The sequence below is a fragment of the Synchiropus splendidus genome, chromosome 9 (assembly GCF_027744825.2).
Source record: "Synchiropus splendidus isolate RoL2022-P1 chromosome 9, RoL_Sspl_1.0, whole genome shotgun sequence".
In the NCBI taxonomy this organism is placed as follows: domain Eukaryota; kingdom Metazoa; phylum Chordata; class Actinopteri; order Syngnathiformes; family Callionymidae; genus Synchiropus; species Synchiropus splendidus.
The window spans coordinates 11,304,829-11,327,545 of NC_071342.1; the positions used below are offsets into that span (position 1 = coordinate 11,304,829).

General features: G+C 38.2%; 1 protein-coding gene across 1 annotated transcript in view; it reads left to right on the forward strand.

Moving 5' to 3' along the window:
* Nucleotides 1–2,955: 2,955 nt before the first annotated feature.
* The window catches only part of hpse2 (heparanase 2), a 37,503-nt gene continuing 17,741 nt past the window's right edge, over nucleotides 2,956–22,717 (forward strand). Inside the window, exons 1-3 of the mRNA XM_053874500.1 lie at nucleotides 2,956–3,301; nucleotides 4,056–4,207; nucleotides 5,058–5,219. Coding sequence (XP_053730475.1) covers nucleotides 3,024–3,301; nucleotides 4,056–4,207; nucleotides 5,058–5,219 — 592 coding nt within the window. The 5' untranslated portion in view covers nucleotides 2,956–3,023. The remainder of the gene's footprint in view (nucleotides 3,302–4,055; nucleotides 4,208–5,057; nucleotides 5,220–22,717) is intronic.

Below are 22,717 nucleotides of genomic sequence, written 5' to 3' on the forward strand. Positions count from 1 at the left end.
GCGGCAGCGCGTTCGACTCTAGCAGGAATCTAAAAACTAAGGAATTAAATGCGCGACAAAATCCAATCTTTTATTTTTTAAGATAAGCGCCGGTGTCTTTTGCTTAGTCAGCAAATCACACAGTCGCAGTTTCAGTCATGACCACTAGATGGCACCATTGTCAGATGTTCGACTGCAGCAAATTCAAATTTTGCTGCGGTATTTTAGTGGCATCCGTATTGAAAGTAATATATTTGAGGTCACTGACCCACGATACTACTGGATTGATTCATTAATAAACCACTCAGTTATTTAAGAGAGTTGAGCCAGAAATTAAGTGAAAAGCGTTTTTTTTATTATTAGTTTATTTTATAATTTATTTAAAAAGTCGAAGTCTATAAGAGGTCCAAAATATCATCATAAACAAAGAAAGCAAGTCCGCCTCCTTCACCTTATAGCCAGTCCTCTCCAGGTCGTCTTTTATCCCATCCAAGTTCAAGACAACAAAATTTAACTTGCAACTTCTGAAACGTCCAGTTAGGTGGTTCTGTTTTGAGTCCAGTTTTAGTTTGGCTCACAAACCCCTCTTGTCATCCACACCTGAATACATGCAACTGTTCGCTCTGAGCTGCAAATGACATCCAAAGACTTATAACTCCTCCAGTGTAGTTTAGCGCTCTCAGACACCCATCCACAGTTTCTTAAATAATTGGGTGGCTTCATTCCACAAAGTGTTGGATTTATGAGGAAGGAAACTGCAGGAGAAAACAACGTTTGCAAAGTCCTAAACACCCTGGGTCTCTGGCTCCCATCAGCCACACATCCAGTGAAAGAAACAAAACGCTCCACAAGCTTCTCTTACAGGATACACATGTGTGAACCGCTGGTTAATTTACATGCAGTTTCTCTGACCTCAAAGCCTGGTCTGATAACACAGTCAGAGCCTGCAATGAAATAAAAGATGGAGCTCTGGCAGCCACCTCAGACTCTGTGTAGTGCTGCTGCCTCATGCTTCATCATGGGTTGTTCGTGAATTCAGGGCTGAAGGGACTGAACGTTACATTGTCACTTTATTTCCTACCTTGATGTCTGTTGGCCCTTAGCCTTCTGATTTTGTACTCAAGACGGGTGAAAGGGATTTATATTTGAAGTACAAGTGACAAGAGGAAGGACATAAGGCCAGGAATTGCATTGTAAAGTTATTTTTTTCTGACTCTAAATAACATTCATTATGCAGTGCTGCAAACAAACCAGGCACCCCCTCCCCGATGCTAGAAAAGTTTTTCTTTCAAGCTTTTCCTCCAAGCACAAGCAATAAATTAAGTGAGAAATTAATCTAGATACTTTTTTTCTTTTTCTTAAGAATCAGTGGTGAAGAAATACAGATGTTTTTGCAATTACACTGTACTAGCTCTTTGATGTGTGGTTCATTTGGTTTGCCCTGTGGCGACAATGATGAATATCAATAATTTATAAATAAATAATGAGTGGTGACATATGGGATTTTTTTTCATGATAAAATTGGCTATATAAATCCGAAAAAGTGAGTATGAGAAAACATTAAATACATAATCAACAAGATAAAACATTACCAAAAGATTAGATACAAAACATTGAGCTCAGATAATTGTTATGAAAATATGAACGCCTGCAACATATAAGGACACTATTAAGTTATTTTTAATAAGACCATGCAGTTAACACAAAATACGATTAATACAGGTCGTATCATGAAATGGATAATAGAAGGTCTGGAAAATGTTACGACGTAAAAATGCAAAAGGCAAGACAAAACCAGATGAAAAAAGCAAAAAATAAAAATGTGAAAAAAAAATAACAAAGTGATACCAACTGGAAAGGAAAAGATGAAAAAAATAAGTATAGAAGTTAAATATATCACGCCGGAAAAATTATGACGAAATTAAATAACGCAATTTCGTAAAAAAAAAAAACGCGTACATTTAAAAAAAGATCATTATGATCGGCAACAATGCGAGAAAGCGTCAGGCAGAAGCGCTGCAATATTCCAGCTGTTCATTAAACAGTTAGGTACAGGCTTCAATTGAAGAGAGAATATAACAATGTTACTTTTGTTGTTAGTAGTTTTTATTCGTCACTTCGTCCCGTGCGCTTCAGTGCGCCTTCACATGTTCCCGAACTCAAATCTGTGTGTGTTGGTGTGTGTGTGTGTGTATGTGTGTGTGTGTGAGAGAGAGAGAGCGAGAGAGGCAAGAGGATCTACTTTTAAGAAAAAAAAACAAAAACAAAAAAAAAAAACAACTAAAGCTAAATAATCGAGTGCATTGTATTTAATATTTAACGTACAGCTTTCAACAACTCGTATAAAATACCTTAACAGCCCTCAAAATTATCTATAACTAAAACAAAGGCAAAAATAATTCTAACTTCTTGCAATAAACAATGGGAATAAAATTACCCTCGATTCAATGCGTTGTGTTCAATTAACATCTCTTGGATTAGAAAAAGATCAAGACAATTGTGCTGATATTAATTCATTTCATCCATTATTCGAGTTCATGTTCATGAAAAAAAGACAGAAAACGAGCGATTAACGAAAACATGGAGACCCACGTTTGGGCTATCAGTCAAAATTCATCTTAATAAATAACGAATACTACCATCTGGAAGTGTACGAATCATAAGAAAATAAATGCTTGGATAATATTTGGCAGTATGTTTGCATTCGACCCCCCAAACTATCTGCCTGAAACCTCAAAACGACCCCGACATTTATTGTTGGAAGCGACTGTTTAACACAATAACTGGCAGGGAAACCGCTTGAACGCGATAGCAGGACCTGAGAGGGGCGGTGCTGGATCCCCTCCTCCCCTATCGGCTCCTCGGTTCTGGGTAGGCTGGTTCCGGGCGTGCGCTCTCAAGCACAGCTCCCAAAAAGCAGCCACAGGGGCGGGGGTCTGAGGGTGTGAGGAAACCAGTCAGCACGGCAGATCTTGATCGATCTCGAGACCGAGGGGAGAACTTTCAACGGCTTGGAAGTCAGTGGCCGCGCGTAGCTCCATCTGATGCTGGAGATGTCAAGTCTCCCCGCGCGCGTTTTCTCATGGTCCGCCTGGCTGTGGTGGGCATCTCTGGTGGCGCACTCGATGGTCTCCACCTCCCGCTCCCCGTCACCCGTGCACCAGAGACCAGCAGCCGGTGTCAAGCGCCCGGGATTTATGGAGAGAACTCTGATTCTGCTGGACGTCAACACCCGCAGTCCAATCAGCGTTCTGAACGAGAACTTCCTCTCACTGCAGCTGGACCCTTCGATCATCAAGGACGGATGGCTGGACTTTCTGAGGTAATCTTGGATTCTGCTGCTCCATTTGCAGCCACGTTGTCTGGATCATCCTGCAGAGATCCAACGTCCTCGCCCAGTTCCAGTGCGCCACTTTTGGTGGACTTTCAGTCGGATCAGTTTAATGTTGATGCCAAAGCAGTTGTGCAGTGTTTTGTTTGCAATTCAAGAGCCAACTGTCTCCCATGTATTTGTCTATTACACCTTTGCTTCAACAGTCACCTTTGGGATTTACGAGAATTAGTTAAACGAATATTCAAGGTTATATCTATATCTATATCTCCATATATAATGTGCATAATTCAGCATACTCAAAAATATTAGCTGCACAACCGATGTTCATTTTTAAAAACTAAATATTTAAAATAAATAAAGTGCTTGTTAATACATTTGTAATCTTTAAGAAAGGTGTCTTTACTGGGCTCCTTGTCGTACTACGAAATTTTATTACTGTTACTTAACTACTTAATTTAATCCCTCAACAACAAGCATGAATGAAGTATGTAGTATGACGATGAGATGTAATTTTCCTTTCAAATTAATCAATGCTTTATATACTAAAAAGTACCATAAATAATTATCAATATAAAAATAATAATTCTGCGTGCTGGTGACCCAGATATGAATCCTAATTTATTGTTGATATATTTACATTGTTAAAAAAGTTGTTAAATAAGCGCCAGTTGTTGCAAAGACTTAAGGTGTTCGTATGTTTTGTCAGTGTTTTCTGATTCATGTCATAACGCGTGTGTGTCAGCTCCAAGCGGCTCGTGACTCTGGCGCGCGGCCTGTCTCCTGGATACCTGCGCTTTGGCGGCAAACGAAGCGACTTCCTTCACTTCAACAACCAGAAGACGCTGAAGTACAGAGGACCGGGACCAGATTACTACCTGAAAAACTACGAAGACGGTACAAATACACGCATTATATTGATTGTCTAGTATCTTATTGTTTTTGTTGACCTCGCGAACCTCGTTATGGTGGTTTTTTGAGGTCTGCCACCAGCAAAAGCTGCTGTTTTATCAGATAGACGTCAAGGCCGCCATTTTGAACGACTATAAACATCTTCTCCCTTAAGGCAAATGTAAGAAGTCGACTTTGATAAACCTGCTTTATCGTGTTAACCACGAAAAAAATAATTTGAGATGTGAAAAATATGAATTGAAATAGTTAAAAGACTAGTGTAATGTCAAAGATGAGCTCATTAGCGTTATAGATACACCAAATTAAACTGCACACGAGAACGTTGCATTGTAAAATGATAACACGGCGTGTCTGTCCAACTGTTAAGTGAACAGATGAAACGAAGTGCAGTGAAGGAAAGTAAATGCACGTCTTCTGGAACAGTCTGTGTATCGTTTACAATGTACCACAGTGTTTTGAGGCGTAATGTCAACATCAGATCAGAGTTTTAGTACCAACATCCCAAAGCTTTCTATATTTCTCTGTCATTTGTGTATTTATTCAGCAGATGATAAGTAAAGCTAACATTTTAGAACATTCAGTATATAAACATTATTCCCAATATGTACATAAATATGGGGCCAATGATGACTGGACGGCACTTTGTTTACTGCCTTTCAGTGTTAAGTGTTGTTTAACTGTCTAATATGCCCCTTGTGCTTGTGTTTCAAGGACAAGAGGGATATTACATTTTTTTATTTTTATGCTTTATTTTGTGACGGCATCATGCATGAAAACTTGCTGCAGATTGTAAACAAAATACTTAAAAATTAATGATATACTTTTATGCTGTCAGATATTGTGAGGAGCGACATTGCCTTGGATAAGCAAAATGGCTGCAAGCTCGCCAATCACCCGGATATTATGCTCGAGCTGCAGCGAGAAAAAGCTGCCACGACTCAGCTTGTTTTGCTAAAAGAGCAACTGTCCAATATCTATAGCAACATCACGATAACAGGTAAGAGATCACACACACACACACACACACACACTAACTCTGATATTGCGGGCATATATTTAACTTTTGAGAATTAGCTGTTTTTAAAGACCTGCATTCATGCCAACAGAAGGCTCGTATAAACCATCAGTTTTCAAAATGACAAATCTCATCTGCAAAGAAGGAATGTGGATTGTATTGGATGGTTCTGCAGCAGAAACTATTAAACGCGACATAGACATTTTCACCAGTTGCAGTTCAGTCAAGCTGACCATGGAAAGAACTCCAGAGATTTAAGTTTGGGTGAGCTGTTTTTCTTATCTGTGTCTGTGTTTGACTGTGGTGGAACCGAGGGAGTCTCAGAAGTTGAGAGAAAATAAGCACTTAATTGGAGTTATTGCAGTTTAAGGATTCCTTAACCTGTACTGGACTGAAACACTGTCAGCATGTGTGATTGAATAGTCTTGAATAGCCTCATCTGTCAGTGTTTCTGTTGAACCTGTATGGTACACACAAGTGAGATAAAACTTGAATTGTACTTAAGTTGAAGCTACGTAAGTTTGGAAGTCCCTCCTCTGCTCAAACATTATTTAGGATGCTTCTCTTCTATATCATCTTATAAAAACTTAGACGCTGTGTTTTTCAAGCCAAGTGGCACATGGAAAAGAAATTGTGGGCTTGGCAAGGAAATACATTCAATGCATGATGAAGGCAAAGTAAGGCTCAAATATTGCAAACATGTGACTGTTTTTACTTCTAATGATGGTCAATAATATGTCGCCTTTGCACTGAAAATGCACATAAGGTGTGGTTCCTTGAGAACAAAGTGACCTTCTTGTGCTTCAGTATGAGTGATTGTCCTGGATCCAAACTTCCATGCATCAGCTGCCTATTTTTAAATAGTCTCAAGTGCAACAGTCAAAACATGGCCTCGTAGCGTTTATCATTCAAAGCAAATATGTGGATGAAGAATATCAACCTACTGGCAAGACAAGAAGTTCACAAGTTCAGCGGTTACTTTTTGTTGCGTTATATCAACAATTGTATTATGCAGTTATGTTTATTTTTTTCAATTTAGGTAATACCACAACTGACAACTTATTTGTATTTGTAGCAGTATTTTCATTAGCGTTGTTTCAGAATTTGGTGATTTATGCTCACCATGACTTTGGTATGTTTGTTGGAGGATGGTAGGAATCAAATGAATAGTTACAAAGTAGTTCGTTTTTCTGCAACATAGACCAAGCAGTCAACTGGAACTATGAGAAGCGATGATCCATGGCCACTCTCACACGAGGACGCAGAGCTTAGAGTGCCGCAGTTCTTTCTTCCACTGCACAGAAACCGCAACTTTTTCATCGTCATTATGGAAATTAAGTTTGTAAGTAATAGATTTACGTTCGTCCGAATGAAGTCCATCACTAGTCACTTAATGCTCTTACATATCTTTGCATGTACATGTGTTGTGTTTGTATATGTATACTGTCTAGGCCTGCAGCAACATAAAAGTTATAGTTTGCTTGCCTCGGGTGTCTTTATACCAGATGTAAGAATTGATAACCAAAGGAAAAAAAAATCCCCCTTGACATAACTTCTTTCAATAATAATCTAAATAATAACATTTCCACTGAAATAATAAAAAAATCAGATCAATAGAAAAATCAGAATAATAGAACAGTTATTGATTTACTTGGTAGAGACATGCTAATCCTTTTGGGAAATCACAACATTTTTATGATTGATTATTGCCCACTGAAGGATTGTGTCTTCTTAAATCTGATCTCTGGGTGTTATGTTCCCTTTCTACAGACTGAGAGCAGAGTGTTCTGTGACAGCTACAGACAGATCTAGGCGTTCTGTAAGCATAACTCACTCGCACAGGCATAAACGAAACCAAGGCCTCTGTGCAAAGTGAAGCCAGTGCTTTTAACAACCAAGATTACTATTGACCTCTTGATATTAGTATTCATTAGAAATAAATATATACAAATTATGTAGAAAACACATTTTAAAATGTTTTGTTAGACTTCTTGTTTTATTTTTGACATTGTTTTCATACAATAAAAAGCAACGTTTCTACCAGACTATAAATGCGTCTTCAAATATTTCAACTTTATGTTTTTGCATCAACCCAATGATCTCTTTTTCGGATGGACCAATAAGGATCCACTTATTCCTCTAGAAGTTGGATTGAAGGAGTTTGCAGTGCAGCTACAATGATGAATTTAGCTCAGTGAATCTCTCAAACCACTTGGGAAAAATGGTGAAACCAACAAGTGACACTTAAGAGTAGTTGTGCAAGTTAAATTCATCTTAATCGCAAAAGTGTTGTTCAAGTGAGCATGTGCTCCTTCCGGAATCTGATACCTGGTCTATCCAAATGATGTTGTACCCCGTAGGAAGAATATTTTTGACCAGAATCATTGCAACAGACCTTGGGAGTGAGGCATACTTAGGCTTCCAGCTTTCAGAAAATTCAGACCTTCCGGAATAAAAGATTTAACGCAGACACAAGGTGTTTTATATACTGTCTGGTAACAATCAGTCGCTGTGTGTGTGCCAACTAGTGTGGATCCTAAGGCAGATGTTGTTTGAAGGTTGTTACCAGTGAGCCTCCATCCTTTTCACTCCCTATTGCTAGACCTTTGACCTTTGCTTGCGAGAACAACACATGCAGCAAGTCAAGTAGAAAAAACCTTGAGCAAAGTCAAGGTCAAGAGTTCTGTGTGCTCTTTCCGTTGGGGATCACTTTGTCTTTCCTTGAATTTTTTGGTGCCTCACTTTAATTCTTTCCATTGCCTCCTTTTTCCACAACTTCACGCCTCTTGTTCATTTTGCCTCCTGGCTTACTGTAAGCTTTCTATGTATATTGTGTCTCAGCTTAAAGACTTGTGTTTATTTGACACTGTTGAGAATGAGGCCCACGGTCCTTTCAACTTCTGACCCGAAAGCCTCATCCATGTGTTAAAGACCCACAAGATAAACAGAGCTCTGTGCTGGAATTCCCAAACTGTTTTTCTGTAAAGAACTGATCAGTCTTTAAATTATCCTTCTAAAAATAGCGGCCTGCCCTCCAGTAAAGGATGTTCTCGGCCAAAATGTCTACAGCAGTCCAAGAATAACATTCTAACTTACTTCAGGTTTGGATACAGAGGAAGAACAATGTAACATAATGCAGATATATGACGACATACATATTATAAAGACATTGCTGTGTGTTGTTTTAATGTTTCTGCAGTTCTTCATTTAAAGGGACAAGGAAAGATAAAATGGTTTGTGCCCACCGTCCACTGTCTTAGTTGGATTGAAGTGTCTCCATTGAAGTGTCTGAAATAATTTAAGATAAATAATATAAAAAAAATAATAATTAAGATAAAATTACTGGATTAAGACGTCATGCATGACTGCATTTTAGTTAAAGGACTTACTGACATGATATTCTACATTTTTAGATTTTATACAGTTTGAATGCCAAATGAATTTTAAGCGTCTCTCTAGAAAGGGGAAGTATCATGCATGCTCACATCACTGTGTATTCATTTTACGTAGTCTGATCTCACGCCTGCTATATCAAATGGCTGCCGTGTTTATGGAGTCTAATCAGTTCACAGTTTTATGTTTACATTGCTATTAGCACATTGGCTATAAAATGTGAGGCTCCCTCTTTGAACTGTCACGCCTGGAGTTTTCTCAGAGTGAGTTGCATGTCTAAACTCTCAGCAAACTGTTAACAAAGCAAACTTATTCAAGAGAGGTGGTAGCAAGACTAGATATTTTTCAGCCCAAAGGCTGATATAAACCTGGATTAAATCACTCAAAGTCTCCTTTATTGTGCTCAATCCTTTGCTGGATAACAGTACAGAATATTAGTGGATATGGACAATGTATCCATATAAATATAATTCATTGTGTGTAATGTAACTTAAACAATCAATGAAAATTAAATACATTGTTTATTAGTTAAAGTTGCTTCATGAATTTGCTTCATGTTGTCTTTAACATCAACAAATGAGAGCAAATTAAACCAGCTCTTAAGACTTAATAAGTTGTAATAACACTCATACCCCAGTTCTTTCTATCCATACTGATCATCATATGACAATTCCCATGTTGCTCAATGTAAGTGTTTAGTGCAATTCAATCACAATCCTGCTGTTTCCACTCCTTTTTTTTCTGTTTTCTTAAACTAATCTATGAGTTGAATCGCTCCCAGACGTCCTTGTTTTTGGAATGCAACTAGACAACTCGATCAGTCAGGAGGAAAGCTCAATGCTATTTGGCAACCAAGATTGTTAAAAACAATGTCTGAACTTTAATCACATGAGCAAAACATCTGTTATTTTGTTCTGATCATGTTCGCTGTCAAACACATTTGCTAATCGACGCAGTGTAACCATAAGAGTGCGGATGACTCCATGTCAGTGCGGTTCCGTGTTTGTGCAGAGATACAAAGAGAAATAGCATGCGTGTGTGTAAACAAAGACCGTCTCTACCGCATGTTGAAGGAAAATACTTTTTTTTTCTTTGATGTGATCAAGTCACTTGTGGTCATGAATGAGTGCATTGTGGGTTCGCACCACTAGTTTAATGTAGTTAACAAGAAAGAAATCTGTTTAAAAATCTCTCTCATGTTGAGAAGATTATTGTATGATGCAGTCGCCTGAGGTCTTGTTTGGGTTTATTCATTTGTTTGTGTTGTCCTTAATGGGTAGAGATCAGTTTTATTTCTTAAAAGACATAACTCAAGTGACCATTTAAGTTAAATGACTTTGTTATTGAATAGTCAGGTAATTTCATTTCAGTAACAATGCTATGTTGCAAACTTTTTCAACACTTGATTCCCTTACCCATGACGGTCAGGAGGAAATCAAACCTTCCAGTCTTCTTGTTCAAACATCTTGTGACGGATCATTTTCCAACATTGCTGATACTTTATTTAGGATCCACATCGAGCTGATCGCTGATTGTGGAATTATGAGTTTTTCTTGGCAAGTTTCATGCTGCAGCATGTTTTCTTGAGCTACATTCAATATTAACTGATATGATTTGGTGATATTGATTTTGTTTGGATAACAGCCAATGTGGATTTTGCAAAGACATACTTCACCAGATCGAATGCTCCGTCTATATTTTTGTATGTAGTTGAAAATGAAGTGGGTTTGTTTTCAGTTTTGATAAAAAATGTAAAAAATGCTTTGACACTACTATTAGTGTGTGTGTGTGTGTGCGTTTGTGTGTGGGCTTGTTTATCCTACTTTGTGGGGACCAACTGTTGACAAAACTCTATGCTTGCGAGGACCTATGACTTACTTAGTTTAAGCCTCAATTTGAGGATGAGGACTTCAAAGTGACTCAGTCATTATAAGCTACAGACAATTTAGAATTGCCCCATGGGAATAAAAGATCCCAGAGAAAAGTCACATAATCCTGGGAAGAATATACAAACTCCACACAGAAAGGTTTGTTCCAAGAGTTGCCTCAAGCTGGAATTGTAATCACAACATTTGCAGGTTGCAGCGCTCAACAAATTGAATTCAGTAGAGGGTAGAAAGTGTCAGCGTGTGTGAAGGCTATTGATGATGGACTAAGGAGCAATCAGACAATTTCATGAAGCTTTTTTGGACATGTGGCGTATAGTGTATATTCACTTGCAAGAAAGGCTTTCCCAAACCAGAAAAAAACAATTATTTCAAAGAAATTTCCAATAGAAACATTACAAAATAAAACGATGAGGTGTATATTTGAAATCCGAGCCGTGCATGAATGAGTAGAAAGTGTATTTCCGAATGTTTGCTTGAGCTCTTGTAACAGCAAACATATTTTATAGTTTACAACAAACAGCCAGTGAGGAAGAGTGAATGCTAATAGTCTGAGGTCAGATTTTCAAGCAGACGCCAATTTGTATTTGTCTTCACACTCAGCATAGTTAGATTTTGCAGTTTCAAGACAAATTAGAGATGACGCATTAAAGGCAACCAGCTGGTGACAACAATCAAATGTAAAAATTCAGAAATCTCAGCTCGTGCTTTTTGAACATGGTTGTTGTCAGAACCTTCTATTTCAAGTAGTCAACGCTGACGTTAGAGTTCGATAAATGTTAAATGTTTATGCTCACTGAGATATAATAATATCGTTTTTTAAGAGGTCGATTTGCTGTGTGATTTCATTTGAATCATGACTGGATATAACCTTCCTGCACATTTTATGTTCAGTGTCACACAACACTTGCTGACTACAGCACAGGATTTTCACCAACTAAACTTGCGTAACTTATTATGACTATATTAATATGAACCATGTGCGAATGACTATTACGATCAAAAAGTTATGCAGACTTTCTTATTCTCATTAGTGACAGTGCAGAGCAGTAGGAACTCCATGTTGCCATGCTGCTTGCTGTGTTTCTTTTTTCTTTCCACATGGCCTGAAAAGATCCAGAAATGTCTGCTTTTGCTCGATTGAATGAATACCTTGAGTGTTTAAATCATGAGTGGACACAACATGCCTTCCATGTGTTTGCAATATGCCCTGAGACAAGTGCCAGCAACCTGCAAGCCAATGTCATTTTAATTGCTTGATGCATGAGAATTGTTTGAAAGCACTCCTTCCTCTCTTGTAATTGTTTGGCATGACATCCAACCTCCACATTTTCCTCTGAACTCTATAAAACACACGTTCTGTGTTGAATTTCAAATTCTAGCACTTTGTTGTCGGGCCAGTTTGTACCAGTGGGATAGACCCACTGCAGGAGTGGCAAGGCATTGCCTCTGCGTTAGTGTGCTTGCATTCCGTCATTTTTTTTTAGGGGGAAACTTGCCTCGTTCACTCGCAGTGAAGCACATTTTGTTTTCCCACTTTGACTCTTACTGTGTCAGTTGTCATTTATGAGAGTGCCCTTTCTGTGTCGCACATGGGGTGATTCACTCATGTTCATTTTTTGATAGGTAGCAGGTTCATTGTTTTAAAAAAGCTGCAGCTAGTTAGTAGTGCTGCATGAAAAGACTAGCGTGGACACACATATGAAAAAACACTGGAAACACCATAGCATTTACATCAACAAAACATCTGTAGTCACGCATGAATGTGTAAAAAATCCCATCTGGTTTTAGTGAGGTGGAAAGAAAAGCATTATGGTACATGACATGGGTATACTAGTGACTAAGAATGGCAGGAATGAAAACCAGCAGCGCTACTTACGGCGTGTTGTTCGCGGCTTGTTTGATTTTGATATGAACTCTTTTCAAAAACATGTATAACCGTTTAGTTTGTTGGCACAGATACACCTTTTGACTGTCTGAATCAGCAGTTGGATACTCGCAAAACATTCTGTTCCACAAAAAGGTTTTCAGTCTTTCATCAGTTCAAAATCAGGTTAAGACTGTTGGACATTGTCAGGGGCCATTTATCACTCCATGGTGTCCTGCTGAGTAAAAGATTCCAAGACGTAGGCTGAAGCCCACATTGTGAGAAAACAAGAGCATTGCCGATCAAAGCAAGAATAACTTCCAATGAGGGAGGGAAGAAACTAATAAATAAATACACTCTCAAAACAATCACAATGCATCAAAAATTAATCCTGAATATATTTGGACTCTTCTTTGCCAGAATTGGCAACTTGAAAATGTTCTCTGCCGGCACCTGTGTCGTAAAGCATCTTAGCTTCTACTAAGCTGCAAGGGTTGTGATGTTTGGATGTTTCAGTCCTGTTTAGTTCATCTATAAAACTAGATACACCATTGACATCATTAATGAGCAAATTTAAATATGCAAGTCAAATTCCAATATCCATTGCTAACTTTTTGGGTTATTTTAATAGGCACACTGGCAAAAACAGAAGCTCTTTGTCAGTGATACATTCTCGTTCAAGACACATGGACATTCCGCCAAAAGAGACTACGAAGAGAGTTTACCTGATCAGTGGTTTGGCTTCAAGCATGGATTGACCTTTGACCCAAGCATGAAAGACATTTATGTGCTTCAGAGTGTTGTGAAAAGGGGTTACTTTGTAATTATAATGTGTGACATACGCTTTTACTATACCACCTAAAGGTATCCTATCCACTCTGAAGTCAAAACGGTCGGCTTCCTTTCAACACTTCATTCAAACAGGCAGCACGAAGGTGCTGTGGTATCATAATACTGTAGTACATAGTTTCAGTCCTTTGGAAACCCTCTGTCACGTGTGAAACTTCTGCATTTAGGTAATGTATATGCATTCATTTCATTATATTGTGAAGTTTCTTGATCAAACTAAAGAGTCAAGAAGCCATCTGGAATACAATGGCCGGCTTGGGAATGTGGAAAGGGTTTCAGACGTAAGTGAAGACTTCATCGTCAGAAAGCAAGATAGGATCAGGATTAATGATAATGGTAATATTAAAATAACAAAATCCAAGTTAGCACTCTATTTGTATCTAAAAATGTGATGACAGGAAAGACAAGAGACAGATTGACAGAACATACACAAGAACCTGGTCATCTTAAGTAGACGCCAGTTGGATTTTTCGGTTATATCCTCAATTGAAACCCCTTTTTTCAGGCTAAACCACAGAAAGATGGTGCCAAAGGTTTTTTTATTGACGGATTACATTGTTATACATATAATACATTTTTTGTAAAGTATTTTTTGTCTCATCTTTGTTTTTAACAAATTGTGGTCTTGAGTTCTGTTTTTATGTCGTGTTAGGCTTTTGATAATTGGTGAAGTGGTTTTTGTAATTGTGCTTTTAAAGAGATGTCGGCTTATGAATGGTTAGACAATGGCAAAGAGAAATATTTACATCCGCTCCTTGTGTTAGTTATATAATTGGTCGATGAAAGGGAATGCAGAAAGACTGCATCTGGTTCATCCAAGAGCATTGCTGCATTGAAGCAACTTTAAGTTTGAATTCAATTTTCATCTGTCAGGAGATAAGTTCAGAAATGAAAAATGGAATAGATTTTTTTCTTCTGAGCTATTTTCCTCGGACATATATTCCCTTGGGCATCACCCAAAACAGCTTGCAGTGGCCCAAACAAGAAGAGGCCAAGTGAAATCCTTCCCTGAGGTTTTGATATGCTGCTGTGAATGGCAGGAGTCAACACCTCTAACGGGGACCAGATGCTTGGCCGACTTCGCTAGGCCCAGTCTTTTCCCCCGGCAGAGTAGGCAAGCCAGGGTCTGACGACGTCCCAATGCACAACTCATGAAGCTAATTTCCTGGATATAGACTATAGGCTATAAGTTCTCTCCGATGTGACTCTTCTCCAGACAGGATCCTTTAGTTTCTATTTAAGCAAGATGCGAGATCAGAACCAGGCCAATGTGACTTGCACCGCATCCAATCCAACTATGCTAAGATGTTGCGTTGTAGTGCTTAGATTATTATTCAATGTAGATCATTTTCTGCATATGTATTGTGTCACTTTACTCACTCATATCAAAGGCTCTAATTTTAATTCTTGATATTGCACAAGATTACAACAAACATGGTTGAAAACTTCCTTTCCTATGGAATGGCACTTTAACATGCAGTTGTCCTAATCTCTATCTTTGTCATTCTCTCATTCTTGAATCAATGTGCGTGCACTCAGACCCTCACGCATGAAATACTCAGGGCATTCAAGTGTCATGCTTTCAGTGTGTGACACGCATTTTAACCGGTGCACGCACTCAAACGCAAGACGGAGTATTTCTCACGCTTAAGATTAACATCCTATGTACACGATGGAACATACAGCAAGTAGAAGAGCCAGATATTAGCTTATTGGAGCTGGCTGACATTTAAGAGCCAATTTTTGAGTAGTTTTTATTTCTCTTTCTGTTAAAGTCGCTCATGGTTGGTCAAAATGTGTGTATATTCTCAGCGAATTGGGGAGAGAGAGGCAACACGTGGCGCAGTTGCGTGCACATGAGAGAGAAATGAAGCAATGATTGACTGTTGCGGCACAGGTTTCAGAGTCTATAAGTTGGCCAGGTGAAGAAGGAAGTGACAACATCAAGATGGAACAAGGTGTCAGCTTACTTATTGTTCACATATATTTTGAATATATGACATTATTATTCAGGTTAATCATGTATCATTAAATACACGATTAACTGAATAATAATGTCATATATCTATATATATAAATATATAATCTATGTGCCGTCATCATCATGCTGTCATTTATCCCTTTGGAAATGAGTAATTTGATGATGCTTACCACGGATTCTCAATACATAAACAAAATGTAATTCCAGGGTGCATCATTAGTACAGAAAATACATGTTAAAAACAGTGTGAAACGTTTCCTGTTCATAAAGGCAGACAGACGGTGGAAGGCACAATGTACGTCTGGGCTACAAAATAGTATTTGCGGCACTTGCGACTGTGTTGTGCTGAAACAGGTGCATAATACTTTTTTTTTCAACCATTTTAGAAATCCAATGATGGATAGGGGTGCCAGATTTTAGTTTAAAAGTCATAGACTGTCACATCTCAATAATCCAGTTGTGTGATGGCAATGACATTAAACTTTTATTTGATAAGCTCAAAGTAGCATTCACACAAAACAACTTGAATATAAGTACAATGATCATGCCCAATTCCAGTGCACGCTACACCTTATAATTCTCATTCTGCTATATTTGTACTCTATATGTACTATATTTGTACTCTTGTGCTTAACTTAAACACAGACCCTAGGTGTTCAGACCATCAAATTTAAACACAACAGAAATATCACACAAATAAAGACACAATGAGTGCCAGGCAATGTTTTTAAATTCAAGGTTTAATTACTAAGGGTAAAGCAGAGTGCAAACCTACATGGCCTTATGTGAAAAACTGTGATGAACAATGGTGTGATAAGCCTGTGGTTCACACCACTGGACCACCCAGGTCCGATTGCTGATGCTTTTCAGTCATGAAACCATTTAAGCAGAACCTGCCTGACAAAGTGAAGTTGACCTCAAAAGCAAGACATCATGCTGTTATCTAAAGTAATTGAGGGGCAAAACAGAAATGAAGTAATTGAGATCAGTCTGGAAAAGGCTATAAATGCCAGATTTGGGACCTCCATGACAGCCATTATCCACAATTATGAAGATGTTGAACATTGGTGAACATTTCAGCACCGATTCACCCCCCACAACAACATCCAAGGAACTGCAGGCCTTCCTTTCATTAAGGGCACCACAATAAGGATACTGGAGAAAAATGAGTTCCAAGAAGATCATTGACTTCAGTTGTCTTGATGATCTTTTTGCAAAATACTCTAGAACAACGAGACAAATGATGATCTCACCTAGAAGGTGTATGTGGCATTACATGTGGCATAAACGTTCAGAACAAGTGCATTGTACCAACAGTGAAACATAGTGGTGATTGTGTGATGTTTGGGACTGGGTTCCGCAGCAGTACAATGATCCATAGCATATCAGCAAGTCCATCTCTGAATTGCTCAATACATATACTTTGGAGAGGCCTAGTCGAAGTCTAATGCTAATGCTCCATAACCCTCCAATGTAACTGAATTACAGTAATAATGTCTCTATTACTATTCGTACTAATAGTAATAGAGACACGTGCCTCTATTATTACTCTATGCAAGTTATAGCTGATAGAAATCCGGATGGAGGTAAACACTTGGAAACCACTGTATACAAACATTTCATTTTCCAGGTCATCACATACCTGAAATTAAAATGAATGATTTGATTTGACATACACCTTGCTGTCTTGGTATTAAATACAACAGTGTTGATGGTTAATCTGATTATTTAAAATAACCCCATTCAGGCATCAGATGGTGTATATTTGTGTAATCGGATTGGAATACATCTGTTTCTGTGCTCAACTGCATTCAAGAGAAGAGACTGAATATATTACAGGACACTTATTCTTTTCATCTTCTGAAACCTCTTATGCTATAGAGCCTCCCAACATAAGACATTTATCAAACCATCCAGATGTAACCTAAACATCCTTTTCTGGCCAGATGTGAATTATTCATTGCTTTGTCTTAAAAAGCTATTTTCTGAATGTGATAAGTCGTACATTTACAGTAAACAGTAATGCCAAGTTTGGTTAGACCTGCTGTCTCTAACTTTACTGCAGTCAAGCCACTGTGAGCAAACGCTGACGCTAAAACTAAAAAGAAATCCATCAGAAAAACTCAAAGGAATGTTTCAAAAGGTACGGTGGAACTATGAAGAATGAGGCCCTCAATCAGGGAAGAGCCGAGCTGTTGGTTTATTTGCTGGTAGTTTTTTTTGCAATCTTGTCATCCTGGGTGTTGTCATTTAAATGTTTCTGTTCTCATGGAGAAGTTGCCTGTCTCACAATTCCTTCTAGAAATGTTTACCTGGCCACACTAATTCACAGAGGAAAACATGTCCATCCTAATTCTTCAATAAGTAATGTTTGTGGATATGGTTGGAGAGTGGACAATGATTGCAGTGATTATTTTGGTTGTAAAAAAGGAGTCTGGTATCCCACATGTTTGAGATCTGGCGCTAGTAACCACCATCCATCATCATAGTGCATTTTTCACATCGCAGCGTGGGTAATTTTCAAAGTGAGATGTTTAAGCTCTTAAATGGGACATTAGTTAAGTAACAAAAACATTCCTCTGCTGCTTATTATTAATGATTTGTACTGTGTTTGCAGCTTAAGTAGGTGTTTCATAAAAAGAGCTGCAAGAATTGTTTTAAGTCCAAACTCTTTGATGGTTGAAGGCCCGAGGCTGGTTCTGCTCGATGCCTGAGGGAGTCTTGCTTCTCTACAATTACCGAACAATAAGTGCCCAATTATGCCGTCAGCAAAGGTGTTTGACTCCGGGGTTAACTACGTACGACGCGGAAAGTTTACAACAGCCTTAATTGGAGGTGATACTGCTGCTGTCAAAGGTGGATTGTTTGTCCTTTTCCAACAAACTCCTCATTAACAAAAAAGTTCTCTATAAAATAAAAACATTGTATTTAGACACAAATTGTCCACTTTCCATTAGCGCATCTAATAGAAGAGAGGATACCTAATCGAATCCCAATTAAGCAAATGTATTTCAGATGGCCTTTTAAAATAGTAAGATAAAAATGCATGTTACAAATGCTGACACTGAGTATGTCTGTTCAAAAGTCACCGATCTTTAGTACTACATTCCCAGGTACAGTTTATTTGAGGTTTTTAACTTTTTTTATTTAGTAATTTTATTTTTCTGACAGTTGATTTATTATATCTGTGGAAACACTGTATCGATTATTTTCATACTTCAGTGAAACTATTGCCAACATCATAATAATGTATCACTACTCAGATTGAAAAGTTTCCCAGCAAACATGAAAATGGCTTGCACATTGCAAAAGTGGCAATTTCATGAATTATTAAGTGCCATCATGCATCTGCTTGCTCTGATCTGTTCTCTTGGAATGTTTATATGCCAAGGACAGACAAGTGGTGTTCTTTGTGGGAAAAAAAAAACACTCAAGTGCACCTTGTTTTTTGTGGTTCGTTAGTATGTAAAAAGCACACTTTTCTCATTAGGGAGTGATAGACAGTAACTGTTGCCAAACACGTGAAAAACACTCACATTTTCCCTTGCACCCTTGTTTCATCAAGTGGTTTGAGTTACATGGCCTGAAGCCACCAAAGAGCTGTTGATGTTATGTTTTCCACTTCTTCTGTCTTTGATATTTTAAGTTGAGACACATACTTGCACACACACACCCACTGCTCATTATTTGTTTTAGTGGTGATAGTTCTTCAGAACAGAACATTTGATCATTTAAAAGAAATCAGGAAATTAATGGAACTCAAAAAATTGCCTTTACAGTATTAAAATGAATATGAATCACACCCCATGGTATTGTTTAGGAGAGTATTTATCAGGAGAGTCAAGCAACTATTTGTGCCTGCTCTCACCTGCATCCACTCAGTTTGCTAGCTGGGGCTGAGGTTTTTTGTTCTCTCTCTATGTTCTTTATTCTACTTATTAAATCACTTATGCACACCATCTGACTTCACACCCTACAAATGCAGTGAAGTGTGATGAGGAAGGATTAGCACCTCAACCTGTTCTCCAGTTTTACTTTGTTTTGGATTTATGCACATGACTCTATCTCATTTTCTTATCTTTTTAGCTTTATCTTTTTTTTTAAATAATAATAATTCTTTTTATCTTTTCATTTCACTGACTACACCTCTGCATCCCAAACTTCTTTAAGCTGCCAATCATCCGGAAGAGAAAGCGCACCCAGATGTAGATGTCAGCTTGAGAAGCCTTGCATGACTGTGGCGTGTGGCAATTCCTGTTAATTACTCTCAAACTCCAATCATAAATATATAGCAGTTGGCATAATAGTCATAATAGTCCCTCTGTGGGTGACATATTTATTGTGGAAGCCAAACTTGAGGCAACAATGAGTTGGTAATTTCAGGTGTATATATATATATATATATATATATATATATATATACCTGTTTTTTTCATATTTGTGTGGTTATTCTTCTTGCTGTCCTGTTTCCTCCCAGCTTCCCTCAAAATGAAATGTAGTACCGCTTCGACATTAGACAGAGGGTCAAGTGCTCTCACTGACTATGACAGAGCTGAGCGCAGCCACTTCGTGAGACTCAGCAGAAGAAAACAGAGCTGGATCTAGGTTAAATAACCAACATTTACCTAATTCCACTACAGCCCAGGACCACCCTCGATCACACTGATGGTGTGGTGCAGCCAACCACACTTCCAGCAACAAGTTCTTGTTTGATTCTGGTTTGAAAAAATAGGTTTGCCTCATATATTGACTTGTGTTTTTGGCTTGCTGCTCTACTGAGCATGTTCACCAACACAGCCGTTTAACAGCGGTTAACTCTGTCTGCCTCACACCCATGTATCAATATCTCTGTCAGAGTTGATCACTGCAGACAGGAGACACATGCACAATAAAATGGAAGTGTTTACCTTGATAAAGCTAATTTGTTACATTTCAATTTCAACAAAAGTATATACAGTGCCAAGCACTTTCAGCTAGTTTCATATTGTCACATAATCACATTTCGCTTTGCCCCCTGTTGCTAGACATTGCTAATCACATCAAATCCAGTGAAGTCATCTTTTTTCTCAGTGTCTTGTTTTCACACATATTCATCAGTCCCCCTCTTCAGGATAAATTGAAAACATGTGCTCCTCACATATCCCACATTCTTCTGGAATAAAAACTGTGTTTGACCTGAATGGTTCTCATCAAAAGTCATTTTGTTGAATGCCGGCTCCTTGTTTATCAAGGTGTAGATACAACATGCAAACGATTTTGCACGAGTGTCTCTAAACAAAAAGTTGTGAAGGCAACATGCTCGCAGGTGTAAGCTGTTGTTGCGCTCTGCATAAGAGTCACACAGTGAAGATCTGTCATGAAACTGCATTGCCATCAGCGTACTTTGGCATGAAGAAATAAAAAAGCATAGTGACGTATGTTCAGTAGTTCTGATATGCTTCTGATGCACTGTTGATCATTTCATTTATAGGTGCGTCCGATGCTAGACACCTAAAGATAGGTCAAACATTGTCATTTTGTCATGTGTTTGGAACAAATCAAGTACCATTCTTCACTACGGAATCATGAATGACTGTTTAATTGTACAAGGTCTAAAGCATACTTCAGTGTTTTAAGGAGTATGCAGAACTGTAGAAATGAGGCATAGCACTGACTGATGCTGCCGGCTTCTCATCTACACACAACTGCTTCTACCATCAGATAGACAGTTTGACAATATCCAGGCCCAGTCTTTCCGCAACACAGTCACACTCAATGGAACACACACAAAGCCAACATGGTCGGTGCCAACTTTCTGGGTTTTTGCTGCTTGTTTATGGCAGTACTGGAGCTGAAAATGTTTTTAGACTTCAGTGAGACAACATATCGTCTCCTCTCTGAGCCTTGTAATGTATGGATCGTATTGGTGTGCCAGCCTCTCGTGCAGCCTATTGCTGACTTATCTGGGATACTGAGTTAAATATACACAATTTATGTTCTTTTGGGTATTTCGTTAATTTGGTTTGGGGTATGGTTTTGCACAGTTTATGGTGACTATTGCATAGTATATAACAGTGTGTATTATATATTTAAACCAGACTAGTTATTTTTACAATAATGTCTTTTTCAGTACTGTTAAAATGAAACTCAATGTTCAATGTACTTTTTTACTATGTGCTGTTTACTGTATATGATGCATAAATCATATACTTGTTTCGGCACGAACGTTCCTTTCTTCTGGATTGTTTATTATTCCAATTTAATCAATTGCAGAACTGCACAACACCACTCATGCTGTACTGATGTCAGCTAGAACGCACACCATTTTTACTTGCATACCAAAGTGAAGTCATTGGCCTACCGTTCTCGCTGACACCATATCACTGCCACGTCTTCTGTCCGCTTGTGCAGTCTTCCCCTGTCCGCTCAGTTCACAGTTCAATTTAAGACAATGAATTGTGAAATGTGGTGGTGCTAAATAAATAAAAAAAAACATCATGAATTATGAACATGCTTACAGTTTTTGAGTCAGAGGCTCAAACATGATTTGTCTAATTCACACAGCTAATCTGAACGTACAATCTGCTGTGAATGTTTCAGTCAGTGTCAATCACTTTAACTGTCACACTTGGTGGATCTTACGCTGTGTGTGCAATGAGTCAGACGTGTAGCAACAACATGTAGCTATTGCTGTGACAGACTATAAACAAGTATAATTTAAGTGGCATGCTTCATCCGACTAGAGCGGTGCATCACTGCTGACACTTCTCTTTGTACACATCATATGCTGTGTATATCTCACACACAGATGTGAAATTGAAAGTCATGATTCATGTGTGTAACCAGAAGAAATATGCCTGCTTCCACAAAGGCACAGATTTGGTATCAGTGTAATTTCATTATCTCCATCTGACTTAGATCACAGTCTTGTCGCTCAAGGGCCTGTTGGGCTGTGTAGAGGAATTTTGAGCTCTTTCCTCTATGATATAGAAAGATGGTATCTGCAGATGCACTTAAATCATAACTTTGTACGAGCCACCATGAATGGTATTTTGTGTTCCTATGTATTTTGTTCATCTTTATTCTAAAATTATGAATTTATTGAATGAATTTCTATGAATATCTTATCCTGATTTATTTTCTGCAACATGCAAATCGTGATCATGGCCATGCCTTCAGAAAAATAATCCTTTCTAAAGACAATAAGAAATTGATTAATTTCTTTTTAAATTAATTTCCAATTCATGTTTCAATGAAAAACATTGAAACTAGCAGATTACATATAACACATTATGGAGGTGGTCCTGATGGTTTTCGTTGTGTTTTCTTTTAACGGAACAATCCCGAAAGAAGCATCATAATGACAGAAGTCTGTTGCTCGCCGAACTCAAGTCATGCGTTCCAACCTGACATATGAAAAGACGAACCACGTGACGATGGCTGAGAGAGATGTACTGGTCATGATTAAAAAGTAGCGTTTTTATTGTTGCCATTTCAGTAAAATTCAAAACGTGCCTTCTTTTCC